Source organism: Culex pipiens, chromosome 3, assembly GCF_016801865.2.
Source record: "Culex pipiens pallens isolate TS chromosome 3, TS_CPP_V2, whole genome shotgun sequence".
Lineage (NCBI taxonomy): Eukaryota > Metazoa > Arthropoda > Insecta > Diptera > Culicidae > Culex > Culex pipiens.
Window position 1 is genome coordinate 26,896,125 of NC_068939.1, and position 20,231 is coordinate 26,916,355.

Here is a 20,231-nt window from a genome sequence, read left to right on the forward strand (position 1 = left end):
TCGCTTCACAGCGCGCGTCCAACCAAAACATCTGTTTGTCAAAACAGTCGCAACTGTCAAAACTCGCGGATCGCTGCTGATGTGTTGTTATTTTTTTATCACTTTTCCATCGTCGTCACCGCGGTCTGTTGGTGAAAATAATTTTCCTCTTTTCCTCCCCGCTCTGAATTAATCGTCTGGATTTTGCGTCGCGCGTCGGAAAACTCGCGGAAAGTATGCGCCCGGCATCATGATAACGTTATTCTGGTTCCTGGTCATCATCGTGCTGATTTATTTGGGAATTACCTGGTGAGTGAGCGAGTTGGGACTACCGCTGGGGGCCCCACCTTCCCGAAGAAGACTCATTATTTTTTGCTGCAATTAATGGTTTCTAATAAATTTCACCCCCCACCTTTTCGGTGGTGTCGTCTTTTTTGCAGGTTTCTCCCGCAATGCATCGGCTACGTCTTGAAGCGCAAGTTCAACATCAAAATTCGCTTCGGTCGGATTGGTTTACCGTTTTCCCTGCGGGATGTTAACATCTGCAAGAGTGGCTTCTCGGTGGTAAGTTTGGACGGTTTTATTGGTTCTACCGCGGCTGGAGATTCCGCTTCGGAATTATATAATGGAATGTGACGACGAATGTGGAGCTTGTGGTGGCTTCCAACCAATGTTATTGGGCTAAATTTAGAATTCAATCGTAAGGTTGACCTTTTTAATGGATTAGAGTTTTGCTTCCCTTCCAGCAGAGCCATGATTTTGTGACTCATGGTCTGTCTGGTTTATATCTTATCTTGTATTTTGGATATACCTCCTCATGATTTTTTTAGTTGTTTGTTGTGATGCATTGAGTCAATTTAATAAACTCATTACAAAAGTAATTAGAAGATAAGAATACACACCTTATCTTTCATTCAAATTTACTCAGAATTCTATTTCTTACAAGTGTATTCAGCTAGATAACGCAAACGCTCCAATCCTTGGAAAGTTAGGCATTTGGTCCAATTTTCATCCTTTTTGCTGCTTATCACTTTATAAACATATTATTTTGCCAAACTTTTGATAGGTAGCCAAATCATAGACTGACAAACTAACTAGTCAGTCTATGGCTACGGGCTGTTTTTACCTTAATTCCAGCTTAAAATTGAACGTCAAAGTTCTGATTCCACGTCAAACCAACAGGAGCCAGATCAAAAGTGCTCCGATTTGGCTCAAATTTAGCATGGCCTAAATCCTAAATAATTAAACTATTTTTTTCTGTTTGGCGATTAGGGTGATTTTATCCGTAATAACGGCCAAAAAATAGCACTACTTGAAGAAATATTTCCAACGACTCAATTTTCCGAAAAAAAATAAATAATAAAACACCAAAACTAGGATTGCATTTGGATTTCACAACATTTTTTCCATTAAAATAATTATTCCATGACTCACCCAATTGTATTTTCCAATTTTAAAAATTTCAAATTTTTGATTTTTCGATTTTTTCCAATTTAATAGATTTCAGAAATGTTTGGAATTTTGAATTCTTAAATTTCTAAATTATTGAATTTTTTAATTTTTGAATATAAATATTTTAGAATATTTTGGATTCCTAAATTTTTAAATTGTTAAAATTTAAATTTTGTTTTAATTTTTGATTATCATTTTTTTGAAGTTTTAAAATTTTAGAATTTTAATTATTTTTGATCTTTAGATTTTCAAATTTTAGAATTTATAATATTTTGAATTGTTGAATTTTAAAAATTTTGAATTTTTAAATTTTTTGAATCTTTGGGTTTTTAAATTTTAAAATGTTTGATTTTTTTTAATTTCTGAACATTTTTTTTTTATTTTTAAGTTTTCACACTTAAATTTATTTATCGCATTCGGTAGTTGAAAATTTTAGAGTTTTAGAATTTTAGAGTTTTAGATTTTTAGAATTTTAGAGTTTTAGAATTTTAGAATTTTAGAATTTTAGAATTTTAGAATTTTAGAATTTTAGAATTTTAGAATTTTAGAATTTTAGAATTTTAGAATTTTATAATTTTAGAATTTTAGAATTTTAGAATTTTAGAATTTTAGAATTTTAGAATTTTAGAATTTTAGAATTTTAGAATTTTAGAATTTTAAAATTTTAAAATTTTAGAATTTTAGAATTTTTGAATTTTTGAATTTTAGAATTTTAGAATTTTAGAATTTCAGTATTTAAGTATTTCAGAATTTTAGAATTTTAGAATTTTAGAATTTTAGAATTTTAGAATTTTAGAATTTTAGAATTTTAGAATTTTAGAATTTTAGAATTTTAGAATTTTAGAATTTTAGAATTTTAGAATTTTAGAATTTTAGAATTTTAGAATTTTTGGATTTTTTCAGAATTTTAGAATTTTAGAATTTTAGAATTTTAGAATTTTAGAATTTTAGAATTTTAGAATTTTAGAATTTTAGAATTTTAGAATTTTAGAATTTTAGAATTTTAGAATTTTAGAATTTTAGAATTTTAGAATTTTAGAATTTTAGAATTTTAGAATTTTAGAATTTTAGAATTTTAGAATTTTAGAATTTTAGAATTTTAGAATTTTAGAATTTTAGAATTTTAGAATTTTAGAATTTTAGAATTTTAGAATTTTAGAATTTTAGAATTTTAGAATTTTAGAATTTTAGAATTTTAGAATTTTAGAATTTTAGAATTTTAGAATTTTAGAATTTTAGAATTTTAGAATTTTAGAATTTTAGAATTTTAGAATTTTAGAATTTTAGAATTTTAGAATTTTAGAATTTTAGAATTTTAGAATTTTAGAATTTTAGAATTTTAGAATTTTAGAATTTTAGAATTTTAGAATTTTAGAATTTTAGAATTTTAGAATTTTAGAATTTTAGAATTTTAGAATTTTAGAATTTTAGAATTTTAGAATTTTAGAATTTTAGAATTTTAGAATTTTAGAATTTTAGAATTTCAGTATTTCAGAATTTTAGAATTTTAGAATTTTAGAATTTTAGAATTTTAGAATTTCAGTATTTCAGAATTTTAGAATTTTAGAATTTTAGAATTTTAGAATTTTAGAATTTTAGAATTTTAGAATTTCAGTATTTCAGAATTTTAGAATTTTAGAATTTTGAAAATTGGGATTTTTTTTCAAAGATTTGTTATAAATTATTACAGCAGCTTTCTCCCGCTCCTTTCAGCAAATTGACGAAATCTGCATCCGGAGCAGTTTCTTCAACTCCGAGGTCACCAAGCTGCTGTCGATCAACATCCGCGACATTCGGGTGAACAAGGACATCAACCGCCGTCAGCAGCAGCCACCCTCTCCGACAGCCTCGCAAAACCAAAATGCCTTCGGTGGTAGCGGCCCGTTCGGGACGGGGCCGGGAACGGCCCCAGGCACGCCAGCCGGCGGCGGTTCGGACTCGTCCGCTGCGACCGGCCGTCGGATTCTGGACTTTCGCGAGAAGAAGGTCCACCCGATGATTCTGAAGTTTGCGCAGTTCATGGCGGTGCACATAAATAACGTTTCGATTGCGCTGCTGAACAATGACCACGATCCGGGCTGGTTGCTGCACGCGACCGCCAAGGAACTGCACCTGGACGGCAGCATTATGCACAGCACGAAGACGATGCTGGTTTCGGCGGCACTTTGCGATGCGCAGGCGAAGATCTTGCGACACTGTCCGGCTTCGACGATGGGGAAGAAGTCGGCGGAAAAGTGTCAACCGTGTTTGGGGGAGCTGAGCTTCGGGATTGCCCTGGATAGCGTGTTGGTGGCACATGGGCCGATCTCGCTGGAGAAGCTCCAGATGGCGATGACCAACACGAAGATGGTGCTGCACGGGGGTTTGTACGAGTTTATCAAGGATGCCCAGAGTCAGAAGCGACGCCATCAGATGTTTTTACGCCAGAATAGTGTGAGTTTGGAGCAGGTTCCCAGTGTGGACGGGGATGGTGGAGATGGAAGCGAAGCGTACCTCAGGATTGCTCCGATTATTCCGAAGAATTTCGCGATTAAAATCGAGAACACAACCGTATCGGCGGTGCGCGAGAACAGTTCGAACGACTTTTCGGTGACACTGCAGACGTTCACGATCTCCGGTAAGTTTAGCAATCGGAACATTTCCGACGAATTTCGACTGCCGATGTTTTACGTTGGGACGCAGCTGCAGCAGCTGGAGATTGACACCATGCAGGAGAAGCTGCTGTTTTTGGAGCAGTTTAGCGTCGATGCCAAGCTCGAGAAGAACCTGGTTAACGTTTACTCGAAGCTCAAGTCGTTCCGGATGATCTACCACCACAAGGAGATTTACGGGTGGATCAGTAAAAACTTCTTCCAAAGTGAGCGCATGGCACGGCAGATGAATCCGAAGAGTTTGAAGCTGGCCACGGCGGCTAGCGCGAGCGGGGTTAAAAGCGGTGGCGCGTTGGAAGAGTTTCTAAAGCGAGTGGTCATCACCGGATGTGCCGAGTTGTGGAACGTTACTTCGGTGTTCAAATTTGGACCGCAGGAAGTGTCCTCGATCTGTTGCAATCACACGAAACTTTTGCTGGACCAATTCGCTGACACTCGGAGCAGCGTGTACGAGAATCGGCTGTTGAATTTGGTCCTCGAGAAACGCCACTGGAGTGCGGAGTTGATGATCGAGTCGCTGTGGTGGTCCCTGAACGGCAGCATTTCCCACAAAGACTTTGGTCAGAGTTTGAAGAAGAGCCACATCCGTGGAAGCCCGTTTTACGTCGGGGTAAGTTTGATCAAGCTGAGCAGCTATGGCGATGCGACCAAGTTGGATTTCACGATACACACCTTCCGGACGGAGTTTAGTCCCGGTTTGGCGATGTACCTCGTGCAGGCGAAGCAATGTCTGGAGCAGTACCGATCGTCGGAATTCGCTAGGCGGAAGTCAATCCAGCTACCTTCGGAAGACATGGAAGATCCGCCGGACATGGAGAACTGTTCTCCATCGAAACGACCAAAGCCCGGGCTGTTGATCAACGCCAAGGTCACGGACGTGACGGCATTCTTCTTCAACAAGTACGAAACGTGCGTGCTGGCCAACTTGAACGAACTGTCCCTGGCCAAGACGCCCACCATCAACGTGATCAAGCTGGATCAGTTCCACATGGAGGTGCTAGACTTTAAGAACATTTCCGGCTCGGAGTTTGCCTCCGCTGAGCTGCAGAACATGTTTGCCAACTTCAAGGTAATTCGGGTGGAGTTTACCCAACATCCGAGGCACCCCAAGCTGGCCATCCACTTCCTGGAGGACACCGGCGCGATGTGGAACGCGAACCTGCACATGCACGTGGTCACGCTGTTTGGAGAGATCAAGGAACTCAAGGAGGCGCTTAAGCGAAAGGAGATGGCACAACCCCCACTTGAGCTGCCGGAAGCTCCCAAGGTTTCGTCGGGAAGTGATCGCCGATCGTGGGTCATCGACGTGTACGCCGAAGGAAGTGCGGAGTTTGCGATCAAGATCAGCGATCGCCACTCGATGCAGATCTTCAGCGAGAATCTGTACATTAGCCGGAAGGAGCGATGGGTTATTTCGTTCGAGAACATCTTCATCAAGATTGACGATCAGCACATTTTTACCTTCAAGGACGTGGACAGTCACCAGCTGGCGGAGATGGACGTGCTGAGGGCGGAGAGGAAGCACTACGAGAATTTCCGGCAGGCGAGCAACAAAGTTTGGGCTACCTCGATCGGGGTGGTGAGGATCATCTTTCCGTACGATCACGACTTTTACGGTGCGATCGTGAACGAGTTTGTGTCGATCTACAAGTGGTTGAAGCTGATTCATGGATACAAAAAGAAGTCATTCACGCAGGATTCGCCACTGCCGAGTGACATGTTTATCCAGATCAAAGAGTTCCTGATGGAGATGAGTGACGATCCGTTTGAGGTGAAACTTCGCGACAACTATGTTCTGCTGTTGGACGAGTACAACGAATCTGTGAAGCGGAAGGAGTTGTTTGATCAGAAAATTGCGCAGCTTTGCGCGGAACGGCTGATCTTGCCAGGTGGGAAACTGGACGAGTTGAACGCGAACTTGATCAAGAAAAACTCGGAGATTTACATTCAACGGTCGAAGAAGCTGGCCGAAACGGGTCCACCTCGGACGCGACTGATCGCTTGGATCATGACCGATCTGGAGATTATGGCGATGGCCGATCCGTCCGTTCACGGGACGGAAAATGCCGTCAACATGATACGGGAGATTGACGGGGAGAGTCCTTGGCCGGAGGAAGGGATTGAGTTTGTGACGCTGTGGTGTCGAGCGGTGAATGTGAGCTGTAGCGAGTGGAAGTTTATGCTCAGGGATTATCCACAGCCGATGTTCCACGTGAAGGCGATGCACCTGTTTGGACATTTGGCCGGTGCGGAGATGGCACCACCGAGACGGGCTAAGCGGGATGTGGATATTGAAATTGGAGATCCCTTTGGGACGCACACGATCCAGCGGAGTATGACCTCGATCAAGTTCTACCATGACTTTGACTGGGAGTTGGATTACTTGGCGTACGCGTTTGGTCCCTGCTGGGAACCGGTCATGGCTCAGTGCAATCTGATGATGGAAAAGATCTCCGCTCCGTCCAGAGATCCCAGTCCTCCGCTACCCTTCTGGGACAAGATGCGATTGTTGATGCATGGTCGACTTACGATCATAGCGAAGCAGTTCACAATCCTGCTGCATGCCTCGCTCGATCCGTACAACACCACGGAAGAAATGGAACTGACCTGGAACAACTGTGGCATCGTCTACACCAACGCCAAGATTATGTTCAAAGGAGACCTGAACGTGTTCGTACGAACTGCTTCCCGGTACGACGATTGTCGGCTCCTCCATCTCCCGAACCTCCGGCTAACCTTCAAACTAAACTGGATCTGCCTGGCAAACCCCAACGACCATCACGCCGTAATCCCCTGCGCCCCGGACAAACTCCCGGAATACTCCAGCAACCAGGTGCACGACTCCTTCCGGGCGTTCCGCTCGCAAAACCTCAACATCTGGGTCTCGTTCGAGATCAAGCAAACCGATGTGGACGTGCCAAACCTGGTCCTGTACGGCAGCACACTCCGCTGGTTCGAGAGCCTCAAGCTGATCCTGTCCGGCGTGACTCGGCCAACGCGTCGCGGGCCCGTGTTCAACAACGTCCGACCGCGCAAGAAGCAACTGAGTCGGCACTACCGCAAGGCGAACCTGCAGATGAGTCTGCACAAGTTCCAGATTTACTACTGGATGTCGCACGCGCTAAATCGGGGCTTCCAGCTGAACGGAGGCCGGATTACGCTCAGCTCGGAGCACACGCTGACGCTTTCGCCGATCGACGACGGGTTGATTCACCGACCGCGCGCCGATTGGGCCATCATGTACATGAACTGCGAGCTGAACGATGCGGAGATTTGGCTGCGCACGACGACGGTGAGCGATCGGACGGACGGGAGCTCGGAGAGCATCTCCAACTCGAACGGGGACATTTGTCGGTGAGTTTGTTGGTGTTGAATGTTTTCGTAGGTACGAAGTTTAAATCTATTGTATCTTCTTTCCAGCTACTACTTCCTGAGTGTGGCCCGCGTGTCGTACGGCCGGGAGGCACTTCTGGCAAATGGGAACGAGCGCGAAAAGGACACGCCCACGCACAAGCTGGTCGTGTACGACCTGAAGGGCGCGTGGACCAAGGACAACCGGGACGTGGCGTTCGCGTTGTTCGATTCGTTCATGAAGAGTCAACGGTTGAAGAACAACCTGTCGACGGAATCGCTGCAGAGTTTCCGCAAGGAGGGCAACAATACGCCGCTGAAGTCGTCCCGGAACAGTCAGGACAAGGGAACGGCGCAGCATCACTCGGAGGGTGGAGCGGGAGGACGGGGCAGTCAGGGTCACATCAGCAAGAGGCAGGAGACTTCGGATGGGCTTGTGATGCTGCAGCAGTTGATTTCGGAGGCGGATCACAAGTCGGTGGTGTTTAGTGACGACTTGTCGGCGCAGACGAGGCAGCAGCAGTTGAAGGGACTGCAGGCTTGCCAGGATGGGGACGTGTTGCACTACAATTGGTTCATTTCGTTGGTGAACTCTCAGGTGCTGCTGAAGGGTTGTGAAACTTCGGGGTATGTGATATTGAGTGCAGCCAAGGCGGAGATTCTGCAGCGGGTGCATCGACCTGTTTGGCGGGATCACACGATCGTTTCGAAGACGACCTGGGTGGGATCGCTGGAGTGCATGCAGTACTACGCGACGGTCAGTGCGGAGGACGGGGACACGCGGGAAATGGCTGAAATCATGTGGCTGACGGTGGACAACATTCAGGAGCGCGATAGGGAAGCGACTGTGATAAACGAGTTTCCGGACTTGCCACATCTGGTGGGGAGCGGACAGAGCGTTGGCGGTGTTGTATCGGAGACGGTGGGTGGCACCGGGGAGAGTTATCCCGGAGGGAAGTCACCGATTCAGCTGCAGCGGATCGTTTCGCGCTGTAAGTGTGAGTTCTTCTATGTGAGCTATGGCGATACCAGTATTGATCCGGGAACTATCAGCGAAGTTCCGCCTCCACCGGTGGAGGAGAGCTTGAGTCCCTGGGAGAATCAGGACGAACCGGTAGACGCCTTCACGTTGATGCACCACGATCTGGACGTGTGCACCAACTCACTGCAGTACGCCATGATCTTGGACATTGTGAACAACTTACTCTTGTACGTGGAACCACAAAGGAAGGAAGCTTCAGAGAGACTGGCGAGGATGCGATTCCAACTGCAACTGTACAGCATTGAGGATCAGAAACGGCCCATTCAGCACGTCCAGACGGAGATCAGAAGCTTAATGTCGCGGATTCGTTGCTTGGAAAAGGACATGCATTTCATCACGAAAGCTCGATTGGAAGAAGGTGACAACGATGAGTTGCGGCTCGAGTATGATGAAGTCCACAAAATTATCCGCGAGTACAAGGAAATGCTGACGAACAAGAGTGACGAGCTGGACATGATGCTCTCTTGCTACAACGAAACTCAGCTGTCTGCTTCGAATCGCCTAGCCACCATCCGGAAGGACAAACCTCTGACGATCGTGCGTGCTAACGAAATCTGCTTCAAACATGCCCAGTGGAGGCTGACCGAAGCGGATGGTCAGATCGGCATTGCAGATCTTATCCTGAGCAACTTTTTGTACACCAAAAACTCCAAGAGTGACGACTCCGTCGATCACCTGCTCGAACTAGGATACATCCGGATCAACAATCTAATACCTCGCGACAACTACAAAGAAGTACTCTGCCCAACGGAAATCCAACGCGACATGCCGGTCGACCACAAGCGCGTCCTGCGGGTATTCTGTCGCGAGAAGCCTCCCGTCGGTGGCATCAGCGTCAAGGAACACTTCGAGATCAACGTGGTCCCGATCACGATCGCGATCTCGAAAAAGTTCTACAACACAATGCTCAAGTTCTGCTTCCCCGATCGCGACGCGTCCGAAACGGAGGGGAACGACGAACTCGAGGACGGGGCCAGCTCCAGCTCGGCCTCCTCGCTGGCCACCAAATCGTCCTCCAAGAAGAGCGCTCCCTCCTCCAAGGGCAAGAAAAGCTCCAAGGACAGCAACTTCTACGTCAAGATCCAGGACGACGTGGAAAAGATGAAAGAACGCGCCGAAAAGAACAAACTGTTCATCTACATCAAAATCCCGGAGGTGCCGGTGCGCGTCAGCTACAAGGGCAACAAGGAGAAGAACATCGAGGACATCACCGACCTGTCGCTGCTGATTCCGACGCTCGAGTACCACAACGTGACTTGGACCTGGCTGGATCTGCTGCTGGCGATGAAGTCCGACAGCCGGCGGGTGCTGTTGTCTCAGGTAAAATGCCAAAATAAAGGAGCCATTACACTACCACAAACAAACAAACTCGCATTTTTTGACAGTTTGCCTGCTTTGTTTGTTTGCCACCAACTGTTGTCAAACGAACGGGGTCACTTTTTAGTTTGACACCCTTTTTACACGGAGTTCACTCACACTATCAAACGTTTGTTTTGATAGTGTGCGTGAGCGCCGTGTAAAAAGTGACAGTTCGTCACTTTTTAGTTTGACCTTGACCAACCAACGGGGTACAAACTAAAAAAGTGTCAAACGAAAAAGTGACCAACCACCGGGGGTTGAGTGTATTTGTTTGTACAAACGTCAGCCTGCATACATTTCGCTTTGTTTGCGAGTTTGGCAAACTGGTAAACACGATAAAGTGCGAGTTTATTTGTTTTTTGTTTGCCGTAGTGTAATAGCTCCTTAACTTGTTAAGAATTCAAAACTGTAACGTGTTGATTTCGAATTTCAGGCCATCAAGCAAAAGCTGAAGCTGAAAAAGGTGCTAGTCGACGAGCAACCGTCTCCTCAGGAAGAAGACAAAGCGAAGATGCTGTTCGGGAACAGGCATGCGGTGAGTACCAAGTCTGGCGCGTTTAGTCACCATTCTTACTTTTAACCTATCTTCTACCCGTAATTGGAAATGAATCCCCCCCGCTATCGCAATCTATTTCCAACCGATGGCATATTGCTCGCGAAAATAGAGAGCTCGCAACAAGGTATCGCACCCGTCCGGGGTTTGACATTTTTTAGATGCTTTCGCTGTGTTTTAAGTTGGAAACACACAAAATTACAAAATACCAATTATGACTCACATTTGCCACACAAAATTCAAACTATTTTACACCGTTTAAAAGCTTTTGCATTTTTTAAAAACACTTGTTCCATAAAGAAAAAATAATTTATCAAAGTTCTGGACAAATAGTTGTCGATTTTTTTTATTTGTTCAATTAGCTTTAATCGTTAATATTCGTTCAATGACTGTCATCAACTAATTTCTTCGATTCTAAACTGTCTTAATTTTTTTTAGCCCGAGAACAAAAGCTTGCGCAAGGGTGTGTTCAAGTTTTCCAAATCTTAAAAAGAACGAAGCTGCCCACTCTTTTCCATCAAATTCGACAACTTTGGGTCCCATGAAAACCTCAGCAAAACCAGAGCAATAAATATCACAGAGCTAGTCCCAACGAGAGAAACATATTTAAAGGGTGCAATTACAACGCACCCGCCAACTGCAAAACAAATACACATCACGAGTGACCGCGGTATGGTTCAAGGTAGATTTCTAGTGCAGAGTATATTTAAACTATTAGAGGGCTTTAAAGGTGGAGTGGAGCATCCATAAATTACGTGGTTTAGTCAAACTAGTGCTCGAAAATTATGTCAGCTTTGGGTGTCTATTTAGGGGTAGTTCCAGGAAGTTATAGTTGAGTTATCACATCCCTACACTGTGAAAATTGAAAGTATTTATTTTGTTTGTGACGTAAATCAATTTTCCTCAAATTATCAACTCTTAACAGTAGCCCTCAAAAAGGCAATCTTTACAGTAAATATTTCTGTTGTTTTAGATGGAATAAGTTGTTTCAAACCATAGACCAAAAACTTTAATATACTGATAAAACGTATTACAAATTCAAACCCGTTTTTAAAAAATCTATAACATATCGAAAATCCATTTTAATCATGTTTTGCCTATCATTACAAAAATACTAAAAAAAACGGAAATAATTTTGACAAAATTCAAAACGAGCATCGATCGAAAAACGGCGTAGAAAATGGCTCGCAAACTGTGAAACACGTAAAAGAGTGAGTTTGTTTGTGTTTTTTTTTGCCGTATTGTAATAGCTCCTTAACTATTTATTTACTTAACCTCATGAAAAAATGTAATAAACACAACTAAACAAACATTAAAATGTGAATATTTCAAATAACCTTAGTGCGTAATGTTTCTTTTTTTATTTATTTATATTTTTAAACTCTTAATTTCTTTTTTAAATCTTTTATAATTTTGTAATTTTATTTTATTTTTCTATATTTTTTGAATTTTTGATTTTTATTATTTTTTTTATTTGAATTATTCAATGTCTTTCGACTGAAATGTGCAGGAAAGACAGTGGTTATTAAAAGCAACCTAGAATTTGAAATATCAATTTATATTAACATTCATTCATAATATACTGCCGTTCTACGCATGATTGTCCCATGTCATTTTTGGATAATTCTGACTCATGGATTTCTCAGTGCATCTCCAGCGCTGGTGGCAAACATCGAAGCAAATCAAATTTGCACTCGACGTCAACCCAACGCGGTACCAAATTTGCTCTCAGTTCTTCGGGATTTCACTTTGCTACCGCATCAAATGGATTTTTGCACGGAAAATTCGAAAAATCAAATCCAGCACGGAAAAAAAAATTAAAAATCAGAAAAATTAAAAAAATGTGATAATTTTTTTTAAATTAAAAAAATTGTGATAAAATTTACGGGACCGTGGTGTAAGGGTAAGCGTGATTGCCTCTCACCCAGTCGGCCTGGGTTAGATCCCAGACGGTCCCGGTGGCATTTTTCGAGACGAGATTTGTCTGATCACGCCTTCCGTCGGAAGGGAAGTAAATGTTGGACCCGGACTAACCTAAAAAAAAGGTTAGGTCGTTAGCTCAGTCCAGGTGCAGGAGTCGTCTCCCTGGGTCCTGTCTCGGTGGAGTCGCTGGTAGGCAGTTGGACTCACAATCCAAAGGTCGTCAGTTCGAATCCCGGGGTGGATGAAAGTTAAGTTAAAGAGGTTTGCAATTGCCTCAACAATCAAGCCTTCGAACACCTAGTTTCAAGAAGGAATCTCGCAATCGAGAACGCCAAGGCAATGCTGTAGAGCAAATAATTTGTTTTTTTTTTGATAAAATTTTAATGTTTTGAAAAAAAAACTATAATTTTAATTTAAAAAATGTATTAAATTTTTTTAATTTACTTTTTTATTTTTTTTTTGAAATTTAAATTTAAAAAAAAATTGCCTTGAAATCGGTATTTATAAGCCGGTTGCAAATTTGATTTGCATCCCAGCGCTACAGATGCCCTAAGCATTTTTGAGTCAATAAGCAGTAGTGGCCGAGGCAGTTAAGTCGTCATTGAGTAAGTCTGTTAAAGGTCTCTGATTCGATCCCAGAAGACATCACTTTTCGATTCTTTTTTTTTTTTTTTTTTTTGGAAATGAGCTCGAGAGCATAATTCTCTCGGTTATCTCGAGCTCTATTCTCTGTGTCCGTAAATTCTATTTTATCATTCTCTTGGACGATTGCTGCCGGTTTTGGGTGTAGTTGAATAATAGTTAAAATATAAAATGAAATCTTAAGGAGCCATTACACTAACGCAAACAAACAAACAAACTCGCACTTTTTCGTGTTTGACAGTTTGCCAAACTCGCAAACAAAAGGCAGTGTAATGGCTCCTTTATGATTTTCTCCAAAGCTTGTATGGATTATAAGGGTGGTTTGTCGCACTTGCATAAAATCTACAAATTGCATGTAGGAGAACCGAACCGCACTAATTTTCCATACAAACTTTGGAGAAAAACTATTCGGAAACATGACCCCAAAGTTCATGCTTCCCCTAGAGATAAGCCTGCGCAAAAAAAATGTTGGTCGGTGTTATATCATTTGTGATGTAAATAAATACAATACGAACTATTTATGCACAACTGTTTATTGAAATTCAAAAGAATATTGATAAAAACAGAAAAGAATAACGTTCTACAATTTTAAAGCTTCCAAAGTTTGCCGTTGCTACGAAATAAGATAAATCAATCTGGTTATTCGATTTATTAAGAATAGTTTTTTTTTCTACACGAACATTTCGCCAGCAAAGTAACCTAATCATCTCCAAATTTATTATTTTTGCTATCGCTTAAAATTACACAGTTCTCTTGTTTGGCGGTCGCCATCCTTTCTGTTCTTATCTTCTATTGCTGTCCTTCTTTGGTTTTTTTTTTTTTGCTAAACTAGCACATTTTTACACTTCTCGATATTAAAAAAAAACACCAACGAGAGCAACACGATATATGGGTCCGAGTCGTTTCTTCAGGGATGTGTAACGTATTTGTGGTTATAGTTTCGGTTAAAAATTCATATAAAAAATTGTTCCGACCCGGATTATCACATATACAAATATATAAAGAGTTCTCGTGGTTTACTATTATGCGTTTCCCTAATGATTATGCCTAAAGGTTTATAAATAAAAATCAAGTTGCTGTTCAGGAAACAAAGATTTGAGTATGTACAAAACTTAGTTTGAATGTTAGCTGCCTTTTTCGGGGGCGCTACGTGAACTACGTGCTATACATGATAAATAAATAAATAAATGGGTAAATAAATAGTTGAAGGGTTCAAGAGAGACGAAAGTATCATTTTAAAGTAGTGTGTTATGATAAGATGGTAGTGGTAGAGATTAAGGAAGGCTTCTAGAAGGTGGTCAACAGCTCCTCCTGGATGCTGTTGGATCGCAGCAACTGGCGTGGGGATTGACCACCGAGGTTGGAGATGGTCTCCGACTTGGTGGCCTCGTTCGTTTTCATCGAGTGGTAATATTCGGAGAATTCCTGAAACAAAACCATGGCGGCATGTAAATTATACGTAACTTTCGAACGAAGCAAAGATATCCTCCTTACCTTCAGACGACTTCCCGGGAAGATCGCACGCTCGCGTTTCTTCGTCATGAAGTCGGTATGGACAAGCCATCTGTGCTCGAAGCACTCCTCCACCGATGGACGTTTGCTACAATAGAAAAACAAGTCAGCATTTCAAACAACCACGCAGTGCAGACGTTACTTACGTTGGGGCTCGCTTGAAGATCAGCATCAGGAAGCGGGTCGACTCCTGCGTGACCTCCTTGAACAGATACTCGAAGCGATAACGCACGAAGCTGATGTTGGCACGCGTTTCGGCCTCGTCTCCGCCGTGGAACGGACTGTTGGCGGACAGGAACAGGTACGCCAAGCAACCAACGGTCCAGATGTCGGTCTGCGGGTAGGCAGCCTCACTGTTGAGCACTTCGGGAGCTGGTGAAAGAAAAAGAATCGTCGTTACCCCATGTTCAGTCACTGTATGACACCATGAAACTCACAAGTAAAGTCCAACCATCCAAGATTGGGCACCTTTGCACCCAACTTGGTGACCTGCTGGGCCGCTCCAAAGTCAACCAGCTTGATCTGGACCTGTCGCACCGACGACATGACGATGTTGTCCGGCTGCAGATCCAGGTGGCAAATTCCGCGCCAGTGCAGATACTGCAGACCGTCCAAAACCTGGCCGATGATCGTGGCAACGACCTGCTCGGAATACTCGGAGCGACTGCTGAGGTACGTCAGCACGTCGGCACCCTGCAGCTTCTCCATAACGAGGGCAGCGATCGAGGTGTTCTTCGGCTTGAACGCCGCCAGCAGACTAGCGATACGTTCGTGTCTCAACGTGCGCAGCATGTCGAACTCACTCTCAGCAGCTTCGGCGACGCGTTCGTCACCCAGCTCGAAGATCTTCGCGACAACGATCTTGTCGGTGGCCTTTTCCAAGCCCTTCACGACGATCGAGTAACGACCGCGCGAGATTTCCGACATGAAGCTGAACTTTTCGTTGTAATTGCCTTCGATGCTCCACTTGAGCGGAGTCTTCTCGTAGCTGTAGTCCAAACGACCACCGCGTTCCTCGGGACCAACCTGTTGACCGGATTCGGTCAACTGTTGCAGCTGCTTCATGGCGCGGGTAATTTGGATCTTTGGCGCTCCCACTTCCAACGTGTGCACCGCCTTCGTAGGGATACCACGGTCACTCCAACCAATTCGGTTATAAGCGGCCAAACGGAACTGGTAACCGGTGGTTGGTTGCAGACTGTGCACCAGATAGAACTCGTGGTCAATGTTGCTCGCAACATCAATCCAGTCTTGCCTTCCGTGCTGTCTAATCTCCAAGCTGTAGCAAATAACCGGCGAGTTACCGTCGCTTCTCGGCTGCTTCCAACGTAGCAACACTTCCGTATCACTAACCGCCACTGCGTCCGGACTATCTGGTGCATCCGGAATGATGGCAATCACGACTCGGCACCGAGCAACCGTCTTGGCAATTCGGTTGCTGGCAACTGCCTTGTAGATACCACAGTCGTTGAACGTCGCCGGATGGAACTGAATCACCGAGCGACCATCAACGTCATCCAGCACCTTGATACGGTTATTGTCGGTGATGACCATGTCGTTGCGGAACCACGTTACCGATGGCTTCGGATCACCGACCGCGTAGCAGATGATCTGGTTCGGTTCTCCTTCGCGAATCGAAATGGTCTGTGGCTTCTCGCGGAAGAACGGTGCATGACCTTCACGCTTGACCTCGATCATGGCTTCGGCCTCAGCGTACGATCCCAACCTGGTTCCAACCTCGGTACGGAGACGGCGACTGATGGTAATGCTATCGTCGGTACCGTAACGGCTGATGCGGCTTCTACGCTCGTCATCAATTTCCTCGTCCATGACGTCAGTGAAACGACGACGCTCGCGAATGATCGGCAGCTGTTAAATAAAACCAAAAATTTGTACCTTTCTAACCTAAAACAACCCTCTCCGTTACTTACGCTCTGATCGTAGTTGCTCTCGCTGAGCAGGCTGGGCGACCGGTGCTTGGCGATCTTCATGTACTCACGAAGACGGCACGGGAAGGTGGTGTCACGCAGCTGCAGCAGGTACGTGTCCGGTCCCTGCTGGTAGTGGCTCTCGGACTTGAACGAAGCCGTCTCGTAGTCGGGATGGTTGTCCTTGGAGACGTATTCGTCCCACTTCCTGCGCTTGTGCGGGGTGTCCTCCACGCCGACCGGTGGTGGAGTGCCCTCCGGAGTAAAGATGATACCAGACGGATAGACCATCTTGGACGGATGGTCGAAGCAGCTCATCAACGGGCGTCGGCGGTACCATGTGCGGCACGAGGCATTCGTGTACCAGTCGCGGTAATGGTAGTAATAGCGGCGCAGACGATCCGTACCAATCTGATACTCCTCGAAGGTTCTCTTGTAGATGACATCGAACCACGAGTGATTCAGAGCTTCCTTGATGGTCATACGGTGATCGTCCTCATAAACCAGCAGCCTGGTGATGAAGTCACGTGCCTCGGTAGAGATAAACTCCCAAACGGTGCCAACAAAGGTCCACTTTCCATCGCGTACCTTGGTGAGCGTTTCACGATCGTTGCGACCCAGGAACGGGCTTACACCTCCCAAAAGAATGTACGTAATGATACCGATACTCCACATGTCCTGACCCAAGCCAACTCCACGGCGGTTGATAACCTCTGGAGCAACAAACTCAGGCATACCGTAGTCCAGCGTGTAAAGCTTATCGTCTTCAATGCGGCGAGACAATCCAAAGTCGCAGATCTTCAGGTTATCGCTACCCGGGTGGGCAATCAGCAGATCCTTGATGGTCAATCCCATGTGACCAATTCCTCGGGTGTGCATATGCTCCAGACCCAACAGAATCTGGTACACATAAATAGCGATCTGACGCTCAGTGTAGTAATCGTGAACAAGCAGATTGTCACGCACCAACTCACCGCCAGAGGCAAGCTCCAAGATCAATGTCAACGACCTGTTGATATCGAAGGCGTCGTGCAGGCGGATCAACTTACGATGGTTCAAGATGTTCATGATATCCACCTCGTTGAACATAAACGGTCTCAGGTCCGGACTACCGTGCATGATCTTAGCCGCAAAGTTACGTCCGTTGGAACGATCCACAGCGTGGTAAGTGATACCCTGAGTACCTCTACCAATCTCATCTCCAATGTCGTAAAAGTCTTCGCACACCTTGTTGCGAGCACGAACGTACGGAGTTCTGTGATGAGCGTTGTACACGTAGTCTTCCTCGTTATCTTCAACGTGCACCATAACCGACGAGCTGATCGATCCGATAGCGTTGTAAGCGCTCAACGAATACAGGCCTTCGTCCTTCTTGATGGCATCGGTGATTAGCAGAACCCAGGTGTCTGGCTCGTAGAAAATCATCTTGACGCGAGTAGATTCTGTGATGGGCTGCCAGTCCTTGAACCATTTTACATCCGGGAACGGAACTCCTGCGATCTTCGCCTCAATACGTCCCGAGCGACGACCCATGATGAACACTTCCTCCGGGCGTTGCAGGAATCGTGGATACTCTCCGAGTTCAAGGCAGACACGTTGCTTCACAGAGCCGTACTCGTTGCTGGCGACGGCCTCGTAGACGCCAACGTCACGCTCAGACATGCGGTTGATGAATAGCGTAGCCTGGCCGTTTCTGGTGTAGCTAAAGCAATAACGACCTCCGGCTTCGATCTTCTGATCGTTGAAGTAGTAGGTCATTGTTGGCTTCGGATAACCATACACAAACCAGAACAGGCTAACGTTGTGGTTCTTGGTGCCGAACTGAACGGGGAACTCTTGGCGCAGGAACTCTGGCGTAATGCCGGTACGTTGATCCTTGTGCGAAGGACGCTCTACGTCGAAGTTGTGGGGATAGAGCGGAGAAACGTCGGGGCGGTAATCACGTCCCGGTCCAAGGTATGGATAGAACACTGGCGCATCTGGCTCCAGCTTCTGTCTATACGTCTGGACATAGGGACTTGGTTCACTAACGCCATACTTGTTTTCGACGCGGATGCGGAACTTGTATTCACGGAACGGTTCGAGGTTGCGCACTTCACACGAGCAACTGCGCAGTCCAGATTGATAGGTATACCAGTCTCCGTCGGGAAGCTCCATCATTTCCATTTGGTACGTGATTGGATAGCGCGGAACGGTCGTCATCGATGGCTTCCATGACAGAGTCAAACGACGATCGGACAATTTCGAGATGATCGGTCGGTCCATGAGCGGGTAAGGCGTGCTATGCAGGTAGTCCTTGCCCTTGCCCTTTCCGTAACGACGGCGTGGATGGGCGTCCAGAGTTTCGAAACGCAGATTTACATGCGCCAACACTTCAGCAAGGTTGTTGAAAATCTTGCATGTGTAACGTCCAAGATCCTCCTCCTGAACGTCGTCGATGATCAACCGAGAAAGACCGTTGATGTCAGCTTCGATGCGGTACTTTTCACTTGGAACCAGACGATGTCCGTCACGGATCCATTCCACAGTTGGCAGTGGGAATCCATCGACACAAGCAGTAAACTTGGCCTTCATGTTTTCAAGAACTGTCATATCGACTGGTTTCTTCATGAAGTACGCTGGCAGCGGCTCATCACCCTTGGTCAGTTGCGACACGACATCCAGCTTGGCTTCGATAGTGCTGCTTCCTTCGCGGTTGGTAGCGATGCACGAGTACAATCCCGTGTCGGACTCGTTACATTCCTTGATGTACAGGCAGCAATGTTCTCCCTCGTACTTCATCTTGTAACGATCGTTGGCAGAAATCGGAGTTTCGTTCTTGTACCACTGTACAGTTGGACGTGGCACACCGACCAGCTTAGCCGGGAACTTGGCTTCCAATCCTGGCAGCTGTTGAAGATCCGGGAAGCGGTACACGAAGTTCGGCTTCTGGAACACCTTACGAACAGTGGCCGAGGCCTTGGTCTCAGTTTCGCCCAATGGGTTAGCCATCAAGCAAGCGTATTCACCAGAGTCGGATGTCTCAGCCGGAGCAATAGTTAAGCCAACACTCTTACCGTCACAAGTGACAGTAACGCGTCCAGTAGGTTGCAGCGGCTCTCCGTCCTTGGTCCAGATGACTTCGGGTGCTGGGTTACTAGCGAAGCGAGCACTGAACGTAAGCTCCTTGCCCTCATCGGCGATAATGTCCCGAATACCTCCCAGGAAGGTTGGTGGCTCTTCTCCAATCGAGGTGTCAGTGACTGGAAGAACAGTCACGGTAGCAGCGCACATGGTATCTCCATTCTCGTTGGAAGCAACAACCGAGTACTCGCCACCATCGGTTCCGACCGCCTTGTCGATGGACAGCCAAGAGCTTCCCTCACTCTCCTCTGTGATCTTGCAACGATCGCCAGTGATTTGAGTTCCGTTGTGAAGCCAATTGATGGCTGGCATTGGATAGCCAACAACCTTGACGTTCATCTTGATCGGATAGCCCTCGACAATGCTGATGGTCTGCAGTTCGTTGATGAACTGAGGCTTCTTGGCCTTTGGCAGAATTTCCGTGATCGATGCGGACGTCGCCGAACCGACCGAGTTCTTCACCTCGCAGGTATAGATACCGGCGTCCTCGGGCGTGACGCGATCGATGATGAAACCAACCAGTCCGTTGGGCTCGTTGATGAAGTTGATCGCACGCGTTTGGTGGATTGGAATGCCATCCTTGAACCACCTAACTTCCGGCATCGGGTAGCCAGCGATTTCAGCTTCCATGTGCAGTTTATCTCCAACGACAATCTTGTGGTCCTGGAGCGGACGGATGAACACCGGATATCTTTGCTTGGCTGTCGGGAAGCAAT

General features: G+C 45.4%; 2 protein-coding genes across 10 annotated transcripts in view; one reads left to right on the forward strand and one right to left on the reverse strand.

The window, feature by feature from the left end:
* Window positions 1-12: 12 nt before the first annotated feature.
* LOC120417397 (protein KIAA0100) overlaps window positions 13-20,231 on the forward strand; it is a 33,649-nt gene continuing 13,430 nt past the window's right edge. Inside the window, exons 1-7 of one of the 3 annotated variants that reach the window (XM_039579424.2) lie at window positions 13-288; window positions 420-543; window positions 3,145-7,436; window positions 7,503-9,795; window positions 10,268-10,369; window positions 10,500-10,514; window positions 10,826-11,433. In XM_039579424.2, coding sequence (XP_039435358.1) covers window positions 230-288; window positions 420-543; window positions 3,145-7,436; window positions 7,503-9,795; window positions 10,268-10,369; window positions 10,500-10,514; window positions 10,826-10,876 — 6,936 coding nt within the window. In that variant the 5' untranslated portion in view covers window positions 13-229 and the 3' untranslated portion in view covers window positions 10,877-11,433. Of the gene's footprint in view, window positions 289-419; window positions 544-3,144; window positions 7,437-7,502; window positions 9,796-10,267; window positions 10,370-10,499; window positions 10,515-10,825; window positions 11,434-20,231 lie in introns of those variants that run through there. The other 2 variants (XM_039579425.2, XM_039579426.2) reach the window with 2 other exon arrangements.
* The window catches only part of LOC120417396 (obscurin), a 76,384-nt gene continuing 69,620 nt past the window's right edge, over window positions 13,468-20,231 (reverse strand). For all 7 annotated transcript variants that reach the window (XM_052710325.1, XM_052710326.1, XM_052710324.1 and 4 more), the window contains 5 exons: window positions 16,396-20,216; window positions 14,902-16,333; window positions 14,611-14,836; window positions 14,447-14,552; window positions 13,468-14,377 (listed from right to left, as the gene is read on the reverse strand). In XM_052710325.1, coding sequence (XP_052566285.1) covers window positions 14,240-14,377; window positions 14,447-14,552; window positions 14,611-14,836; window positions 14,902-16,333; window positions 16,396-20,216 — 5,723 coding nt within the window. In that variant the 3' untranslated portion in view covers window positions 13,468-14,239. The remainder of the gene's footprint in view (window positions 14,378-14,446; window positions 14,553-14,610; window positions 14,837-14,901; window positions 16,334-16,395; window positions 20,217-20,231) is intronic.